Source organism: Musa acuminata, chromosome BXJ1-11 (genome assembly GCF_036884655.1).
Source record: "Musa acuminata AAA Group cultivar baxijiao chromosome BXJ1-11, Cavendish_Baxijiao_AAA, whole genome shotgun sequence".
NCBI lineage: Eukaryota > Viridiplantae > Streptophyta > Magnoliopsida > Zingiberales > Musaceae > Musa > Musa acuminata.
This window is the reverse complement of record NC_088337.1, coordinates 2349947-2365772: the sequence shown is the minus strand read 5'-3', so window position 1 is coordinate 2365772 and position 15826 is coordinate 2349947. Positions and strand designations below refer to the sequence as shown.

Sequence of the window (15826 nt, the reverse complement as noted above, 5' to 3'; positions counted from 1 at the left end):
ATTTTTGGATTTCTCCTTACATGCATACATTACTATTGATGAATTGATAAGAGGGCAATAAGCTATGAAGTCTCAAACATAAAAAGACTACAATAGTTCTAAAAATCTTCTAAGAAAAGTGAAGATGAGCAACTATTAAAGGTTTCGAAGAAGGTTAAAGATGAAAAAATGATGGATGCAATTCCAAAGAGTGTAAAATAAACTACTATAAAGTTTGAAAAAAAAGGGGCCAAAAGTTATACTACAAGTCAAACTCAAACTCTTCAAAAATCTATCAAAACTTAAAATGACTTTCAATCCTGTGAAGATCAAGAAGACTTACAAACCTATAGAACTAATTGATAAAGAAAATTTTCAAATAAACTATTACAACACCGAATACCAGTTTGTCAATATCTTCACAAAAGCGAAAGAAAAGATTTATTTTTTTTTAAGACAACTTCAAATTATATCTATTTGAATTAAGGGGGTGTGATAATATTAATTTAAATAGTTAAAATTAGATAAAATAAAATATAAAAATTTAGATTTAAATAAATAGATTAGGATAAAAAGATTTATCGAGAGATGATAGAATTTTTTATTATTTTATAATTTTATGTTTTATCTTTTAGTTAATATAAATAAGTATTTTGGATCAACCCAAAATACTTCAGATTAAAAATACTTTTAATATTTTTTAATTGTTTTTATCTACAGTAGTTATGCAGAAAAATCAACAGTCCTATCAAAAGGCCAGCATTCTTCAGCGTCGGTCGGCGTCCGTCACCGCCATGTCCAACTGCGTCGTACGCGTGGCGGAACGTAGGCTGGTGGTGGTAACGCCGTAATGATGAGGTCTAGTTGCTCATCATCGGATTGGAAGCTGGGAAGTCGGGGCCGCCACGGCCGTCCGAAGTGGACGACATGTCGGCGTCGCCCGGCGCCGTCCCACTTCCGTGGCCTTCGGGCCTCTCTCTCTCTCTCTCTCTCTCTGTGCGCCTTATTCTGCAATAATACATTTGCTAAGCAAATAATTAACATGGTAAGGGTGGCGAGGTTTCAGGAAAGGACTCAGCTTTTGTTGCATGGTATATATATCTTAAAGGAGCTTTTAATTGGCAACAATCTTCTTATACATTAATTTCTTTATTAAGAAGCCATCAGACTGTGCCACCGGCAGCCAATCATAACCGGGGAAGAGTGTCAGAGATCTCTCCCGACTGGACATTATTTATCTTCAGAAGGTTTCAAAATGCTATTAAAAATAATCCACAGTGGACTGCTTGAATGGCAGCCACTTCAAAACTTCTCTCGTAAACTAATGTAACCTCTTGGTCGAGAAGTACTCGACCGATGTTATGGCCGACCACATTTCCATGTAGATATCTCCCTATCTTGGTTTCTAATTTTGTCTCAGAATACTTTCTTTAGGACTCCCTTTTATCCATTCACTGATGATGTGTCCTCCTCCTTTGCGAAAGCCTTTAGATTTTCTATAAGGTGGTCACCGAACACAACCGGACAACCACCACAAATCTGCCACACGACCGACATCCGATGGCTCACGCTTTGTTCTTCGTTGCACATCTTGAGCAGCTCATTTAGCTTCACATAAGAGCATGCGTTAACTCCCACAAAAATTATCATCATAGCCTTTCACATGCCTACTGAAACAACGCTTCAGAATATGATGATGGCATCACATAATTGGAATTAATTTTGCTGGAAAATAACATCTGAATATGTTCATGAGAAGCGTGAAGTTAGAAAAATAATAATCTCTTTGAAGTTAATTATCTAAACGTGATTAAGCTAATGATCTCTTTAAAGCCATTAATTATCCTCGGCTTGAAAATAAAATAATAATAACAAGAATAATTTGATATGCGGGGTAAGAGTCACCGCTGTGAGAGTAAGACATCACGGTCCTTCGATTGGTGGGTCTTCCATGTCTCTTCAGTCTTCACCATCATTCCGCCAGGCTTGGCTTGATGCCATCTACTTTCTTAGGCTTCGAGTGTAAGACCATGGTCCTAACCTCATGTATTGTTTATGTCTCATAGCTATCCTTTTGAGAAAAGAAAGCACGAAATAATTGATGATTCATTAGAGTGGGGATTTATCCTTGATAGAGGTGGATTATAGCTTCATCCCAACTATCTACAATTGTATCGGTATATCTTACTTATGCTCTCACAACATTTAATGGCAAGTAGCAATATTAGTATCCAGTTTTTGGCCTTAGGTTTCTCAACCCGAGAATGATTTATTGTGGAGACGATGCCCAAGTATTCAACCGAGGTAATTTTCTAGACTTCATCGGAAACCAATGTCATGCAAACAAATAATTAAGTTTGAGAGTTATTCCTTGTTCTTGACATTATATAAACTTATATGATATATACTTGAAAAATAGAAAGAAAAAAGAAAGAAAGAGAGAGAGAGAGAGAGAAGGAGAGAAGTTTGTAATCTCCTCCTTTTACTTGATAAAAGAGTTATACCATCTAAAATAAAGTATATCATAGTAAGTATGGAAATTATGTATTTACCCTGACAAGTTTGAACACCATGCACGCCTATAGTAGAAAGGCTAGCTCTTGAGTGTGAAGGGAGCATATTTAAGATCGAGCACTGCAATGGTTGACTTGCTTCGGGATGTCTTGGATTTGACCATGGCTCATCAAGGTCAAGAAACTTGACCCCCTGGCCTCATTAAGTATGTGGAACTGGAATCACGGAAGAGGAAAAGTCGATCGATTATTATATCGTCAATGGTTGGATCACTGACAAAGCTCTTTGTTGTCAAACTTCTCGATTATGCTTTGAGCTTTGATTTCTGCCGAGTCAAGATGGGCATCATCAGATGAGTACAGCCAATGAGGGTGAGACAGAATGTCAACCAACCGAGACGGAGAAGCCTGGAGGAATATGGAATCGATGGAAGCTCACATCGGTGTTGCTCTCACCCCGAACACTGTGCCCATCTGTGTACGGGGTTCCCCGACCACTTTACATCCTGCAGCCAATTAAACTAAGTCGATGTCGAGGGATTACCAGCTCGAGATGGGATGGATAATGGTACCGGAGGGGGAAGGCAGGGAGGAGTCTTGTATGATAAGATGGTCGAAAAGCACTCGAGGGATGGTGGTGGGAAAGAGGAATTAGGAGAAAGGTCAAAAGCTTGGGAAGGTGTGCATACATGGAGAGAGAGAGAGAGTGTGTGTGTGTGACGTCACTAAATGGGGGGGGGACAGGTCCGTCGTTTCATCAACCCACGCGTAATCGAGCGGTAAGGGGTCCTCTCTTTTCTGTACACCCTCCACCTTCTCCTTCCTCCTCTCTCTTCTTAAGACAAAGCTTCTAACTCTTTCTGCAGCTCGTCTCCTTCCAAAAGTTGCCTCTCTCTCTCTCTTTCATAACCTTGTTATTCAGCAAAAGTATAACCAGCGCTGTTGAAAGTGTCTGAAGGTATGTGTCAGCCATTGTGATAGATATGTATCGATGTGCCTGCTTTCTCCTTTCCTCTCTCCTTTTCTCCTCACTGATGCAATTCTGACGTTGATTTCCTTGGTTACAATCTTCTTCGTCATTTCAGGATGTTAAGATCATCGATTGATCTCTAGTTTTCTGTGTCATGAACCATTGATATCTAAGCATAGCTATCGTTTTACCTTGTTAGGGTTTCACCTGTCTAAACCTGAAGATCTTAGATATTTCTTGATCGTAACAGTCTTTATCCATTTAGAACAGGCAGCTGGTACAGGTTTGTATCTTAGGGTTTTCAGATATATCATGAATAGGCCTTTAGACTGTCGATTTAGAGTGCATATTGTGATCAAGTGTGGGATTTTCCTATAGATATACATCTTAACAGATGTTCTTCCAGATGATTACAAACTCAGCCAATTATAGGATGCCGCAGCAGTTGGATTCTAGAACAAGCTAGGTATAACCTAGCAGCAGGAAGATCTTGTTCACTCAGACTTAGCTACTGCGGATTGTCAACAAGAACAAAAGATCTTGCAGGATACTAATACATGTTCCCAATATATGACCTCTGCGACAACAGAACACTCGAATTGTAGAATCAGAAACATTAGTCTTATCATGTTTCTACTGAGATGCATGCAGGTTATGAAGCTTTGAATTCTTCATTTTTATGATTCGTGAGGTTTGGTGATCACGCAAAAGGATTTATCTTCAATAGATCGCGGATTTTTCTCCTTTCGATAACACAAAAAAGAGCTGCTATTTTAATCGACGTGTCTATTATTTCTCTTCTCTTTGGTGAATCTTCTTGCTTCTGGCACACCCAGGAGGAAGATGGACCATTCTAGCTAGGGTTCCTTCCTTGCTGTAATAAGTTATGCTGCCAAGGCCACGGTGCAAAGGTGTGCCATGGAATTCCAAGACAAGGAGACAAGGGAGTCAGTCGTGGCGAGCCAAGCTCGCTCCTTTTTAGCTCCTCCTCGGCAGGCCTGACCTCAGAAAAGTCGGCTTCCCCTCCCTCCATCTGCCCTTTTTTGATCCCACCACAACCCCCATCTTGTTCTTCTCTTTAGATTTCCCTCAGACAAGAAGCGCGTGCTCTCTTTCCTAGCAAACGTCAGCCACTTGTCGCCATGCTTGTTGGGACCTTAACCTGCACTCCCTTGCTCCGTGCAGCATCCAATACTAAAGCTTATCCGTCACATAGAGTAAATATTTCTCAATGCTCTGTAACAGGCTACATGCAGATCATCATTAAGATAGTAGCTGGCAAACCTCTAGCTGCAATTTTGTCTCGTAACTTACAGAGTGTAGGAAATACATGAACACTTGAGAGGAGAGAGATTGTTTTTGGGATCCAAAACCTAATGATCCTTTATATATTTATTTCAATTCTTGATGTAATTAATATCTCGTACTCCAGCCGGCAATCAAAATGCTCCTTAGGTACCCCACGAGGCATTATCCAAAATAAAATGATCAGAAATATTCTCCAAGAAGGAGGCAAAACCGAACTTGAAGTTTAGGTACATCCAAGTTCTCGTGCCAGAAGTCATGATTCATCAAATAGAAGGACCAACCTGTGAAGACAATGAGTACTTTTCTTTTTGTTGTTGGGTTGCTGTTGTCCACCTGCCTGCTGCTACTCCACAGTTCACCTTACAACCATGTCAATCGTCAAGGAGTCCTCTCTCGTTCTGCACCACACTTTCCTTCCTTCCATCTTATATTATGTATTGAGCTATGGTTTTATTTTTCTGGACTTAGAGAGTACGTGGTGCAGACGAATGATTTCCACCATTCACATTCAAGGGACAGCATCATAGCAGGAACTACTGCATGTCCCTGGCTTCCTTCAGACTTCCGTGCACTCCTGACTCCCACAACTTCCTCTTGATTTCAGGAAACCACATGCCAAAGATTTTTAAGTCTACATCCTTTGTAGGATGGAGAAGCACGAGTTCATCGAAGAGCTTCCTTTTTATAGCGTTATCCTTGTTTACGTCTTGTTAAAGTGTTGACGAATTCGATGCAGACGATGGAATCGTGTGTTCCTCCAGGGTTCAGGTTCCATCCCACAGACGAGGAGCTCGTTGGCTATTACCTTAAGAAGAAGGTGGCTTCTCAAAAGATAGACCTGGATGTTATCAGAGACATTGATCTCTACAGAATCGAGCCATGGGATCTCCAAGGTTAGTAGGGCAACAATTAACTATCTATTTTCCACGTAAAATTCTCTATGTGAATGTAAAAAGAGATTATGATGATCTTTTTCTTCCGTATTCTCAATGTTCGAAGAACGGTGTCGGATCGGATACGAAGAACAAAGTGAGTGGTACTTCTTCAGCCACAAGGACAAGAAGTATCCAACCGGTACAAGGACGAACAGGGCAACGATGGCCGGGTTCTGGAAGGCAACCGGGAGAGACAAGGCGGTGCACGACAAGAACAAGCTCATCGGCATGAGAAAGACCCTCGTCTTCTACAAAGGAAGGGCACCAAACGGGCAGAAGACGGACTGGATCATGCATGAGTACAGACTCGAATCCGACGAGAACGGACCACAACAGGCAAGCTCAAACTTCACCTTGACCTTCCCCTCTATCATGCTCATTTAGCTCACGCAGTAGCAAAGTTGCCCACGACTTGTTTAGAAGAAACACTTTCTGAGCGTGCACCAACTTTTTTTGAGACAGGTCAATCCACTTGCTTCGTTTCTGCTGCTTCCACAGTTCCATTTAGAGGGCAAGAATGAAGCTTTTGTTCTTGAGTAGTGCTTCTCATAACCTTCCAAAGAAAACTATCAAATGAGGAGTGTCTTAGATTGTTGCTTCCGTGCATTAAAAGCTTATACTCCTTTCAGAAATTAGTAATCTACTTCCTTTCTTTGACGAGTTATGGATCGACTATGTGACGTCTTCTTCTGCTCATATCCCCATTCACAGGAAGAAGGATGGGTTGTATGCCGCGCATTCAAGAAACGAGCCACCTCCCCCACAAGGATCTTAGCCGACGTTTGGAGCTGCAGCTACGGCTACGACTACACCGGCAGGATGAACTCCATGATCGATCCGATGATACATCTCCAGAAGCAACCCGTAACTCTTCAGTGCAAGCAAGAGACAGAGTCTGACGAACAATTTGTGAAGCTCCCTCAGCTCGAGAGCCCATCCCTGACACCGGCGACTCGACCGAGCTCGAAGATGACGGTGTTGGACGAAGAGGATGAGGAGCAAGCGAGGACGCCGAATGGCATGGAGATTGTGACCGATTGGAGGGCGCTCGACAAGTTCGTGGCGTCCCAGTTGGGCCAAGAGGGCAGTAGTTCCGTGAGCGCACAGGTCGTCTCAGATTTTGTTGCAGATAATGACTCGGAGATGGCGCTGCTGCTGCTTCAGAGTGAGTCGGAGGAAGTGGGAAAGTTCAACGCGTTCCGTAGCTCCGGTGGGTCGAACTGTGAAACAGGCATCTGTATATTCGAGCAATGAGTCTATGGTATGTATTATGGTTTGATGACTTGATCAGGACTGTCATTTCTTCTTACTAATTAATATAAATGAAGCTTTGGATGACATCATAAATACTTTTCCTCTGATAGATATCTATATCTATTTATATAGAAGAAAAATATCTGGTTCATATTGGATTAGGACATTGAGCTCAACACCGTCATATCACACATTGTAGACGGGCCACCGGACGCACGAGTCCGGTTCGAGTCAAGAACTGTTCGGTTGTTATTTCGTGGTCGGGTCGGATTGCAATCAAGCACAGTTGCTTGGTAGTATGATCTTTGGTCCAACTCGATGTATGTTGACCCGGTGATTGATCGGGTCAGGTTTCGACCAAACCGAGCCGACCATAATTTGACATCAAGATGCTGGTGATGTCGCCACAGCCTCCGTCCCGATCAGGTCGCGCGCTCCCGTTTGGCTCTCGTCCATCATGTCGTTGGCCGGCGGTCACCGGCGAGGCTACGCGTGGGCGCTCTCCGCCGGCCTAAATGCCGCCCTGGCCGCCGTCTCCGCGAAGTTCGTCCCTTCTCAGGTAAACGCCGCCTCTATTTCCTTCCGTCGCATGGAACTGAGGTCCTCATCCAACACAAGAACAAATTCATAGCATTCTCTATCTCCTCCTTCATTGATCTTTTATTTCCAATCCAGTTCGACCAACAACGATTCGCCAGATCGGCGACAGAGAATTGGGATCTGGTTTTGGTTCACCAACTTGGTCCTGATGTGAGATTTAGTTAACCTAGATGTAATATTTGGTGTAGATTGGGTATCCAAGAAGAAACAAGTAGTCCCGATTGCGCCTATATATTCGTTTAATTGGCCTGATATGTCATCGGTTTTACTTCCTTAAAACAGTTGAAGATGTTGAACAATTTTCATTACAAGTTAACAGTTTTTTTCTTGATAGTAAGAACAACATCAACAGATTTTCTAGAGGGTTTTCTTTTTTTTGGTGCAGTTTGAATGTGGAAAAATTATCCCTTAATGATGAATACAAGCAAGAAAACCCCGTTTTTGCTATGTCAGACCGATTGTCTCTGATAAGAACCAATCATTTTCACAAAGAGGACGCTTAACGAGTAACACGTACGATATGCTACCAACTATTGCACTAATTGCACTTTTTTCACAAGAAATCTTGCATATGTAAAGTGTCATCAGGCTAATGAATCTGCATATATGAGTAGAGTTTTATTCTGAGCCGGACCAAATATGTTAAGGCTGTTGCTGAACCCCTGGTTTACCTGAAAGTATGTTGTATAAAAAGTGGCATGAATTGAAACATACCCTGGTTAGTGGGTAGCCTGGATTCATTTTGAAATTTACAAAATATAAGTCAAATATGAAATATGTGTTATGAACATTCAGAAACAACTTGATTTAGGACCAACCCAAGCACTGCTAGTGATATTTTAATTCCATGCTTTGTTTGCCTAGGTAGTGTCTTCTAGGAATTAAATTATCTGGTTTTATCTGCTCATGTTGTACTGTCCTAACAAGCAGGCGATACAGCAGCCAGATGCGCTGATGCATCTGGAGGTGCTCTCGTGCTGTACTGTGTATGATAGGGGTTACGTAGTCAGTGCTTGGACAACCAAGTTCTCCTAGTGACTACTTTAACTAGTCCTCATTGCTTACAACCATCATATGTTCTTGATCAGTGGAAAGAATTGACTGTTCTTTTGCTTTATAATAAATATGGCTTAGTACATGAGTCTCTTGCCAAATTCAGATTCTGGGAAGGATCTATGTAAACAGCCTTATCCCCATACATAGAGAGACAATTTTTGTGAATTTACCCAGATCACAAAGGAACGACCTTCCTATTGTGCTAAGGCCTGGCTTCTAATTTCCCATTGCTTTATAATATGTTTCATATTGTCCTAATTGCTTTATAATGTGTTCATTTTGTACTAGTGTATCCTGTACTTTTAAATACAAGTCACATTCGCAGTTGCATTATGTCATACAGTATGTAATTGCTTGATTGCCCTCATGCTGGATCCGGTTTTCAGAACTTTTTTCATTCAACAACCTTAACCCAAACAAAATGAATTTTCCAATCCAAGTGGAATTTGTTGATCGAGGCATTACCTTCTACATTGTCATACGGCTTGTTGTTGACCTGAGATCAATCTTCTTATTAGGTTTCACTTCCAAGAATTCTGGTATGCTTGAGAATTCTGAAGCTTCTTGTTGGAAGGTTATTCGGTTCATTTGCTTGTTTGTCATCTGAATCCTATTTTGAATATCGTAACAAACTGTTTTGAAAAACTTAATTCAAAGATGCAAATTCCTAGTTAATACTCTGGAAGCAAAACACTATTGATACTTGTAAACAATTTTTGTAAAACATGTCATAAATCTAACAACACATACATGAGCCATGTACTCATTATATTCAGATGTCATTGAACATTTTGATAGCTAAGTTCCACAACACTTTATCTTTCCCTTGTAATTTTATTGCTTGTGGCTTGCTTTCATTATCTCATCAGGTTTTTTGCTGCCCTTTATTTGAACATGCTTGCTATAGTGCATCATGTCATGTTCGTTATTTTTCCTCCCAAGATTTCTCCAAGTTTCAAGGGGACTTTAAATGAATGCTCCCCCTCCCTGATTTCAAGGGAATTCTCAAGTATCAGTACCCTTCAACTGCCCATTGTGGTTTATAGGCAAATATTTCTCTCTCTATGTATATGTATCTATGTATGCATAATTATGAGAGCTGCCTGCACTCATTTTGGGTTTATGTCAAACCCAAGTCTTTTGTAGAACTTCAACAAATCTTCCATTGATCCTTCTCAAATTTGAATTAATCCATAGCTCACTGTAAATTGTCTTGAAAAATATCTCAGAAATTCTTGCAACTATCCCAGACTGATTCACTCTAGTTGGCAGTGTCTTTGAATTAATTACCCTCAATTTTTTGTAATTTCTGTCCTAATCTTTGTGCATGTTCTACCTTCTACTGACACATCTTCCGTATTTTAACCTTGCAGATTCCTAGATATGGCCTGGTTATATTGTTCAATGTCATTATGTGGGGCTGCTATGTTAATAGCCTTAAAGCTCTGTCGTCTCTGCAAGCTACTGTCACAAACTTTGCAGCTAATTTCCTAACTTCAGGTCTAGCAGGATTTTTCCTCTTTAAAGAGCCCCTTTCTTCACAGGTAATCCAGTGATTCAGATGCATACTTTTCCGCACAATCTATAGATGTATCTGAACAGAAAAGATGGTTGAATTTGGCCTTTCCGCAGCTGCTCTTCCTAATAGTTGATGGAAACTATAAGGACCATGAGATTTTCCATTTGAAAGAGAAACCATGATAAACTATTTTTATTTGCAAAATCTTGGTGGAAGATAAGCTTGCCATTCAACTACTTTCTAATATGCTAGTTTTCACACCAACTTAGTTAGCCTGGGACAAAAACATGTTGAAATTTGTTGAGGCATGACTTGTCATATTGAGCAATTATTCATTTCCTGCTCTTGATTTCTACTTCTAACATGTGTTCCTTAATCATCAGTGGTTTGTAGGTGCCTTTTTCATCATACTAGGTGTTTTTGTCCTCAGCAAATCCAGCAGTCCTAGAAAACTAAGCTCAGATTAGGAGGTGCTCAGGACCAAAGCAAATCCAAAGTGGAGAGGAAGTTGCTGCATGCCTATTTGTAAGTGTGCCATAATTCAAGTGTCTTTTGGTGCATGTCATGTTGCAGTATTATTTGTTTTGGCAGAAACTCATATTGATTTTACATGAAGATTCAAAACATAATGGATCTTGGTTTTTCTGTCAGTAAAGCTAGTACCCTTAACTTCCTTTGTGTATCTTTTGGACATTACGAGATGGTCTTTCTTGGGATACCCTAGGATAGAAGTTTCGATTAGTTGGCTGATTCTTCAACTCTTCATTTTTACATATATATCTTTTGATGTTTGTGTATCAGAACTGAGTACAAAATTACTAAAAGATGGAGATTCTTTCTTCTTTTTTTGTTTACAAAAGAGAGTTGGCTGATAGTTTGTGCTGGGGTTCGAAATATCATTTGATAGTGTTTGGTATGGATGGTATTAGCATGTTGGCACAAGAATACATCAGCCTTACATCCTAGTGTAGGCATGTATTGGTCAACAGCTTCTTTTAATATTTTTTTTTTATTTTTTATGAATTTTTTTCTCCATACTTAGTACAACCTAATGTATCAACAAGTGGAATGCTGATACAACTTAGTCTAGGATTGGTATGGATCCGATACCTACATTAAAATCTTTGCTTTGTACCTAACATGCAAGACCGTTTGGTATCCAAAATTAAAAATCTCGTTTTGTAGATAGCATAAAAAATGTGTTATTCATTTTTCATCAGAGTAATATTTTGAAATTAATTTAGGGCATTTTACTAGGAAAAGTTTTTATTATTGATGTTCCTCATATTTGTTTTTACCCAGGGACATTTTTTTTTATAAATGACAAAAAAGTTCATGAACTAAACTAATATATGTTCTATGATGAGTGTAACTTAGTTGAATTTCCTATATAACTGGGTCAATATTTACTAGTTCAACCTAAACTGTCACAGAATAACTATAACTTGATTCTTAGATGATTAATATTTTTTTAAAGAATATATGATAATTAATTAATGATTAAATTTAGGATATTTTTGAATTGATATTATGATTGAGTGGAACTTTATCAATTTATACTTAACTAATCCAATCTTACACAGAATTATTATGACATGATTTTAAAATAATCAATACCCTTTTTTTTTAGATTTTATGATAACTAAATATTAAAATGATATTTTTTTTAATATGTTTTGTGATATGATGTTCAAATTAAACTTAGTAAATTTTAATTTACTAACTCAAACTTCACCAAACTATTTGGTCATCATATAAGATGATTAGTATTATTTTTGTTCATTTTTTTTAGAATTTTATGATAATTAATTATCAAAATTAAATATTTTTAATAGGTTACGATATTGAGTGTAACTTAGTTCAATTTTGAGTGTAACTTGATCTATTTTTGCGAAAGTAAATAAACTTTCACATAATCACTATGACATGATTTTAAATGATTAGTATCATTTTTTTTTAATATAATAATTAATTATTAAAATTAAAGATCGTGTGTAACTTAGTTCAATTTCGACTGATCAATTTTCATTAAATCAACTTAGAATTTCATAGAGTCATGAGTAGTAATTTTTTTTAATTTTTTTAAAAATTATGATGATTAATATTAAAATTAGAGATTTTTTAATTAGCATATGTGATCAAGTCGTTTAAGTAAAATCTATGGGTATTTTCGTCCAAGTAAACAAGCCCCACCTAGTAAAAACGAATATGATAAATTGGCCACTAAATTTAGTCTCATTTTTATTGAAAATTTTTTTAATTGCCAATGAAATGAAAACTACCAAAGAAAGAAAGATAACGTTCTCACAGTTTTTCTTATTATTTACAGCTAGCTTTTCAAACAAGTTGAAAGACTCATGAATCTTCAGCCCTTTAAAATTCTGGAGAAATATTTCATCCATACCACAATGTTTTTTGGATTAAGGTCACTATAAAACACTCATCAGATCATAATGACAAGCCAATTTTTATTTACTTGAAACTTCAATTTTTAATCTTTGAACTAACAAGGATGTCATATTTGTTGGTGAGTAAATGTGCATGAGTCAGCACGGTTTGGTCCACGGATCGATGTCGGGAGTCTTCTCTCGACTGAGCTGGATGTCGAGATAGGTCGGACCCTCGCGACGGGGTGTTGATCAGCGTTTCTCGGTTATAGCGCGGTAGGCCAAGCTCTCGTGACTGACTGTAACGTGGCTCTCGTGACTGACTGTAACGTGGCGTGACATCGATTGTGACGTATCTTGGACCCAAAATATACCTTATCAATATTGTTATGAATTAACTAATTCAAATCTGATCTTCGTGCAGATTGATACTTGATGTAGATCGAACTAATCTAGATATCATCGACGTTTATGACATTTTAAGTACCACATTCACGCTCGGATTGATAAAAAGAGTCGACAGAAGCGGACCAAATCGCATTCCAAGGATGGCAGAAAAGTCAAGATTGACTGACTGACATTGATGCTTTGACTCGACTTAAAGGACTTAGGCCGGCCATCTCCATCTCCATCTCCGGCGATCATGAAGGCCACTAGGGAGTGGGCATCCGCCACGAAGAAATATTTCACTTTTGGAGCGAGTGGAACCCGTGAAAGCTTATGATGATACATACGGCTGCTGTGAACTATTAAACTGTCGAAGGTTATTCTAATACAACGAGGGATGCGACAACCACTTTTCCCGGATTCCATAGGGGAACAATCCTCCTTGTTTTCCGTCCCCCCCGAAATCCTCATCTCTTGTAGCGATCACATTCCTGTGGACTTGTTTATCATCATGCTGGAGTTATGATTTCGGACTCTGACTTCCTCGCTGTAGGGAGAATAGAGGACAAAGACTATGCATTCAAGTCTGCTGCTGCTGCATGTATGCTTCATTTTTGACTCACAAGTTAATCAAGCACATACCTTTAGTTTCCTAATTAATTGACATCCTTTTCTTATTGTCAAGGGAGGATATCATGGAACGGTTGAACTTGGTGCGGACCTTCACATGCAAAAAGTTCTTTGATGCATCTCGAACATCTGATCTAGTGTTGGATTAAGATTGGATGGGGCTTCCAAGTCAGTAACGAATGGAGGAGAACGAGGTGTGAATGGTCTTAATTATGGAGTCTAATGGGCCCTTTATATTCTTCAGGTATTTTATATTTAACTGTCTGTGGTTTTTCTTTTTTCTTTTTACAAAGGGTACGTGGCTTAGTCGTTGATTGGAGTCTTTGATCTTCTTGTGTAGATTAGGCTATATGATCGAGGGTAAATAATTTTTCTATCACTTATTGTTAGTGAACCTTTACGTTATGATCGATGTGTCAGCACGACTTGATCCAATCTTGAATGCGCAAGGTTATCCACGCGGATGCTCGGGTGGTGGAAGCAAGCGTCGGGTCGGATTGAGTTTAAGACTCGTCTCTCGAACACAATCTTTTCTTTTGGTGATTGGCCTGCTTATTCGTCGTCGGACACCTATACATAGGCTACGTTTGGGGGGGGGGGGGGGGATTTCTCGACTCGATCCCTCTAAAATTTGAGTCAGTGTTATGTGGATAAAGGAGTTGAATGTCCAAAAATTCCCTTCTCTTGGCACTGATTAAGGGGTTAGCTTTTATACCTATATACGAGGGCCGATCATACATGATCGATTAATTGCAGTTGACTCCTCGGGCGGTCAACTTATACCTCTTGTGCAAGCGTCGATCGACTTGCACAGATCTATGCCGCACAACGTCGTTCCGAGCTTTCCGGAGCAGCTTTGTGTTATACGACATCGTCTCGTATGACCTCGGACAATGCGGGACATGCCATCGTTCAACCCGAGTCCAAGGTGCCACGTCGACGCGACACTATATCAGCCATGAGGCTCCTGACTGTTCCTGTGAGAGTAGTACCAAAATATGCCCTATCACTTATAAAAGCTTTAGTTTTGTTAGATCGATTACTCTTGTATTTATTCTTTCTTAATGCCAATTTTTGTAGTAAACCTAATGTGTTTGAGCTCCATTTAATTTGGTCCGCATATGAGGATAGAGATTTTCTATTTAAATATCCCAACTTGATTTTTAGACTTCGATTTAAATTTCTCAATATCGTTGACGAGGATCCTACAAGATTAGGTATGATATGGTATATTTTGAGCCAAAGACACGTCACAGCCGACGCTACACGCCAGGTCAAAAACCATACCAAGGCGCTGCTTGACACGTCTCGTCCCGGGAATTCCGAGACGGTGCCGCCCCCAAGACACACCAAGTCAGAATCCGTACTAAGGCACTGTTTGTCACGTCCACCACGCCAACCCGCGTACAACCGACTCTCGTACAGTAATATAAAGACCTATTGTCGGCATCTGGCCCTGGGGAGAGGCAAAATCAATTGAACACTCCACTGACTTGCTCGTCGGAGGGGCTAAAGTCGGGAATCACTCGACGAAGGCCATTTTTGCAGGAAAGTAGCTGCCCACGACCCGCGAGCATCTCAACCCGGGAATCGTCATCTAGTGTACGAAGACGAGCTGCCAACCACCCCGGAGATGGAGAGACACAGCTCGGCATAAACGACACCCGGATTGGCACACCGAGGAATGTTGATCAACACCCCGTCGCGAGGGCCCGGTCAACCTCGGCATCTAGCTCAGCCGACAGAAGACTCCCGACATCGACACGTGGACCAGGCCATGCTAATTCATCAATCGCGGCACATTTGTTCACCAACACTTTGACGCTAGAAGAAGGGCCATGTCGTAAGAGCATCATGCGGGAGCTCTACCCGAGGGAGAACCACCGACCGATCACCCTTTTGTCGGGCCCGAAGATTAGCCCCTCCCTATCTTTCGAGATGGGGGATCCTGGCCTCAACGCCAGATCACTACTGGCGCCCGTTCAATGACCCGGGGTTATCACCCCCAAGACTTATCACGGGATCCTCGGTTGTATCGCCCAAGGCGTTCCTCAGCTTGACCAAGCAAGTACAAGCGATGGCAGGGATGATGCAGACGCTCGTCCCACTCATTCCCCAAATCGTGCGGCTAGCAGCTCCCCCGATTGACCCGAGCCGACAATGGCCGAGCAGGGAGCAGGTTGGGACGGGAGAAGCTGGAGACCAAACAACGGACCCGAGAGGTCCGCCCGAGCAGAGCATACCTGCACCCTGTCGAATCACACCGCCCCACTTCGAGCCCGACACCA

The 15826-nt window shown here is 40.5% G+C and overlaps 2 protein-coding genes across 3 annotated transcripts; both read left to right on the top strand.

Annotated features, from left to right (window-relative positions):
* Positions 1–3322: 3322 nt before the first annotated feature.
* On the top strand, positions 3323–7052 carry LOC103970282 (NAC domain-containing protein 37). 2 transcript variants are annotated; one of them, XM_009384000.3, is made up of 4 exons: positions 3323–3450; positions 5507–5663; positions 5770–6041; positions 6417–7052. In XM_009384000.3, the coding sequence occupies exons 2-4, from the start codon at positions 5510–5512 to the stop codon at positions 6957–6959; spliced, it is 969 nt and encodes a 322-aa protein (XP_009382275.2). In that variant the 5' UTR covers positions 3323–3450; positions 5507–5509; the 3' UTR covers positions 6960–7052. The 2 variants fall into 2 exon arrangements, with proteins under 2 accessions (XP_009382275.2, XP_064944663.1); XM_065088591.1 differs by lacking the exon at positions 3323–3450 and having other exon boundaries at positions 4838–5663.
* A 299-nt stretch (positions 7053–7351) lies between these two features.
* On the top strand, positions 7352–10807 carry LOC135596539 (uncharacterized). The gene is made up of 3 exons (XM_065088590.1): positions 7352–7518; positions 9989–10159; positions 10518–10807. The coding sequence occupies exons 1-3, from the start codon at positions 7417–7419 to the stop codon at positions 10599–10601; spliced, it is 357 nt and encodes a 118-aa protein (XP_064944662.1). The 5' UTR covers positions 7352–7416; the 3' UTR covers positions 10602–10807.
* The last annotated feature ends 5019 nt before the right edge of the window (positions 10808–15826 follow it).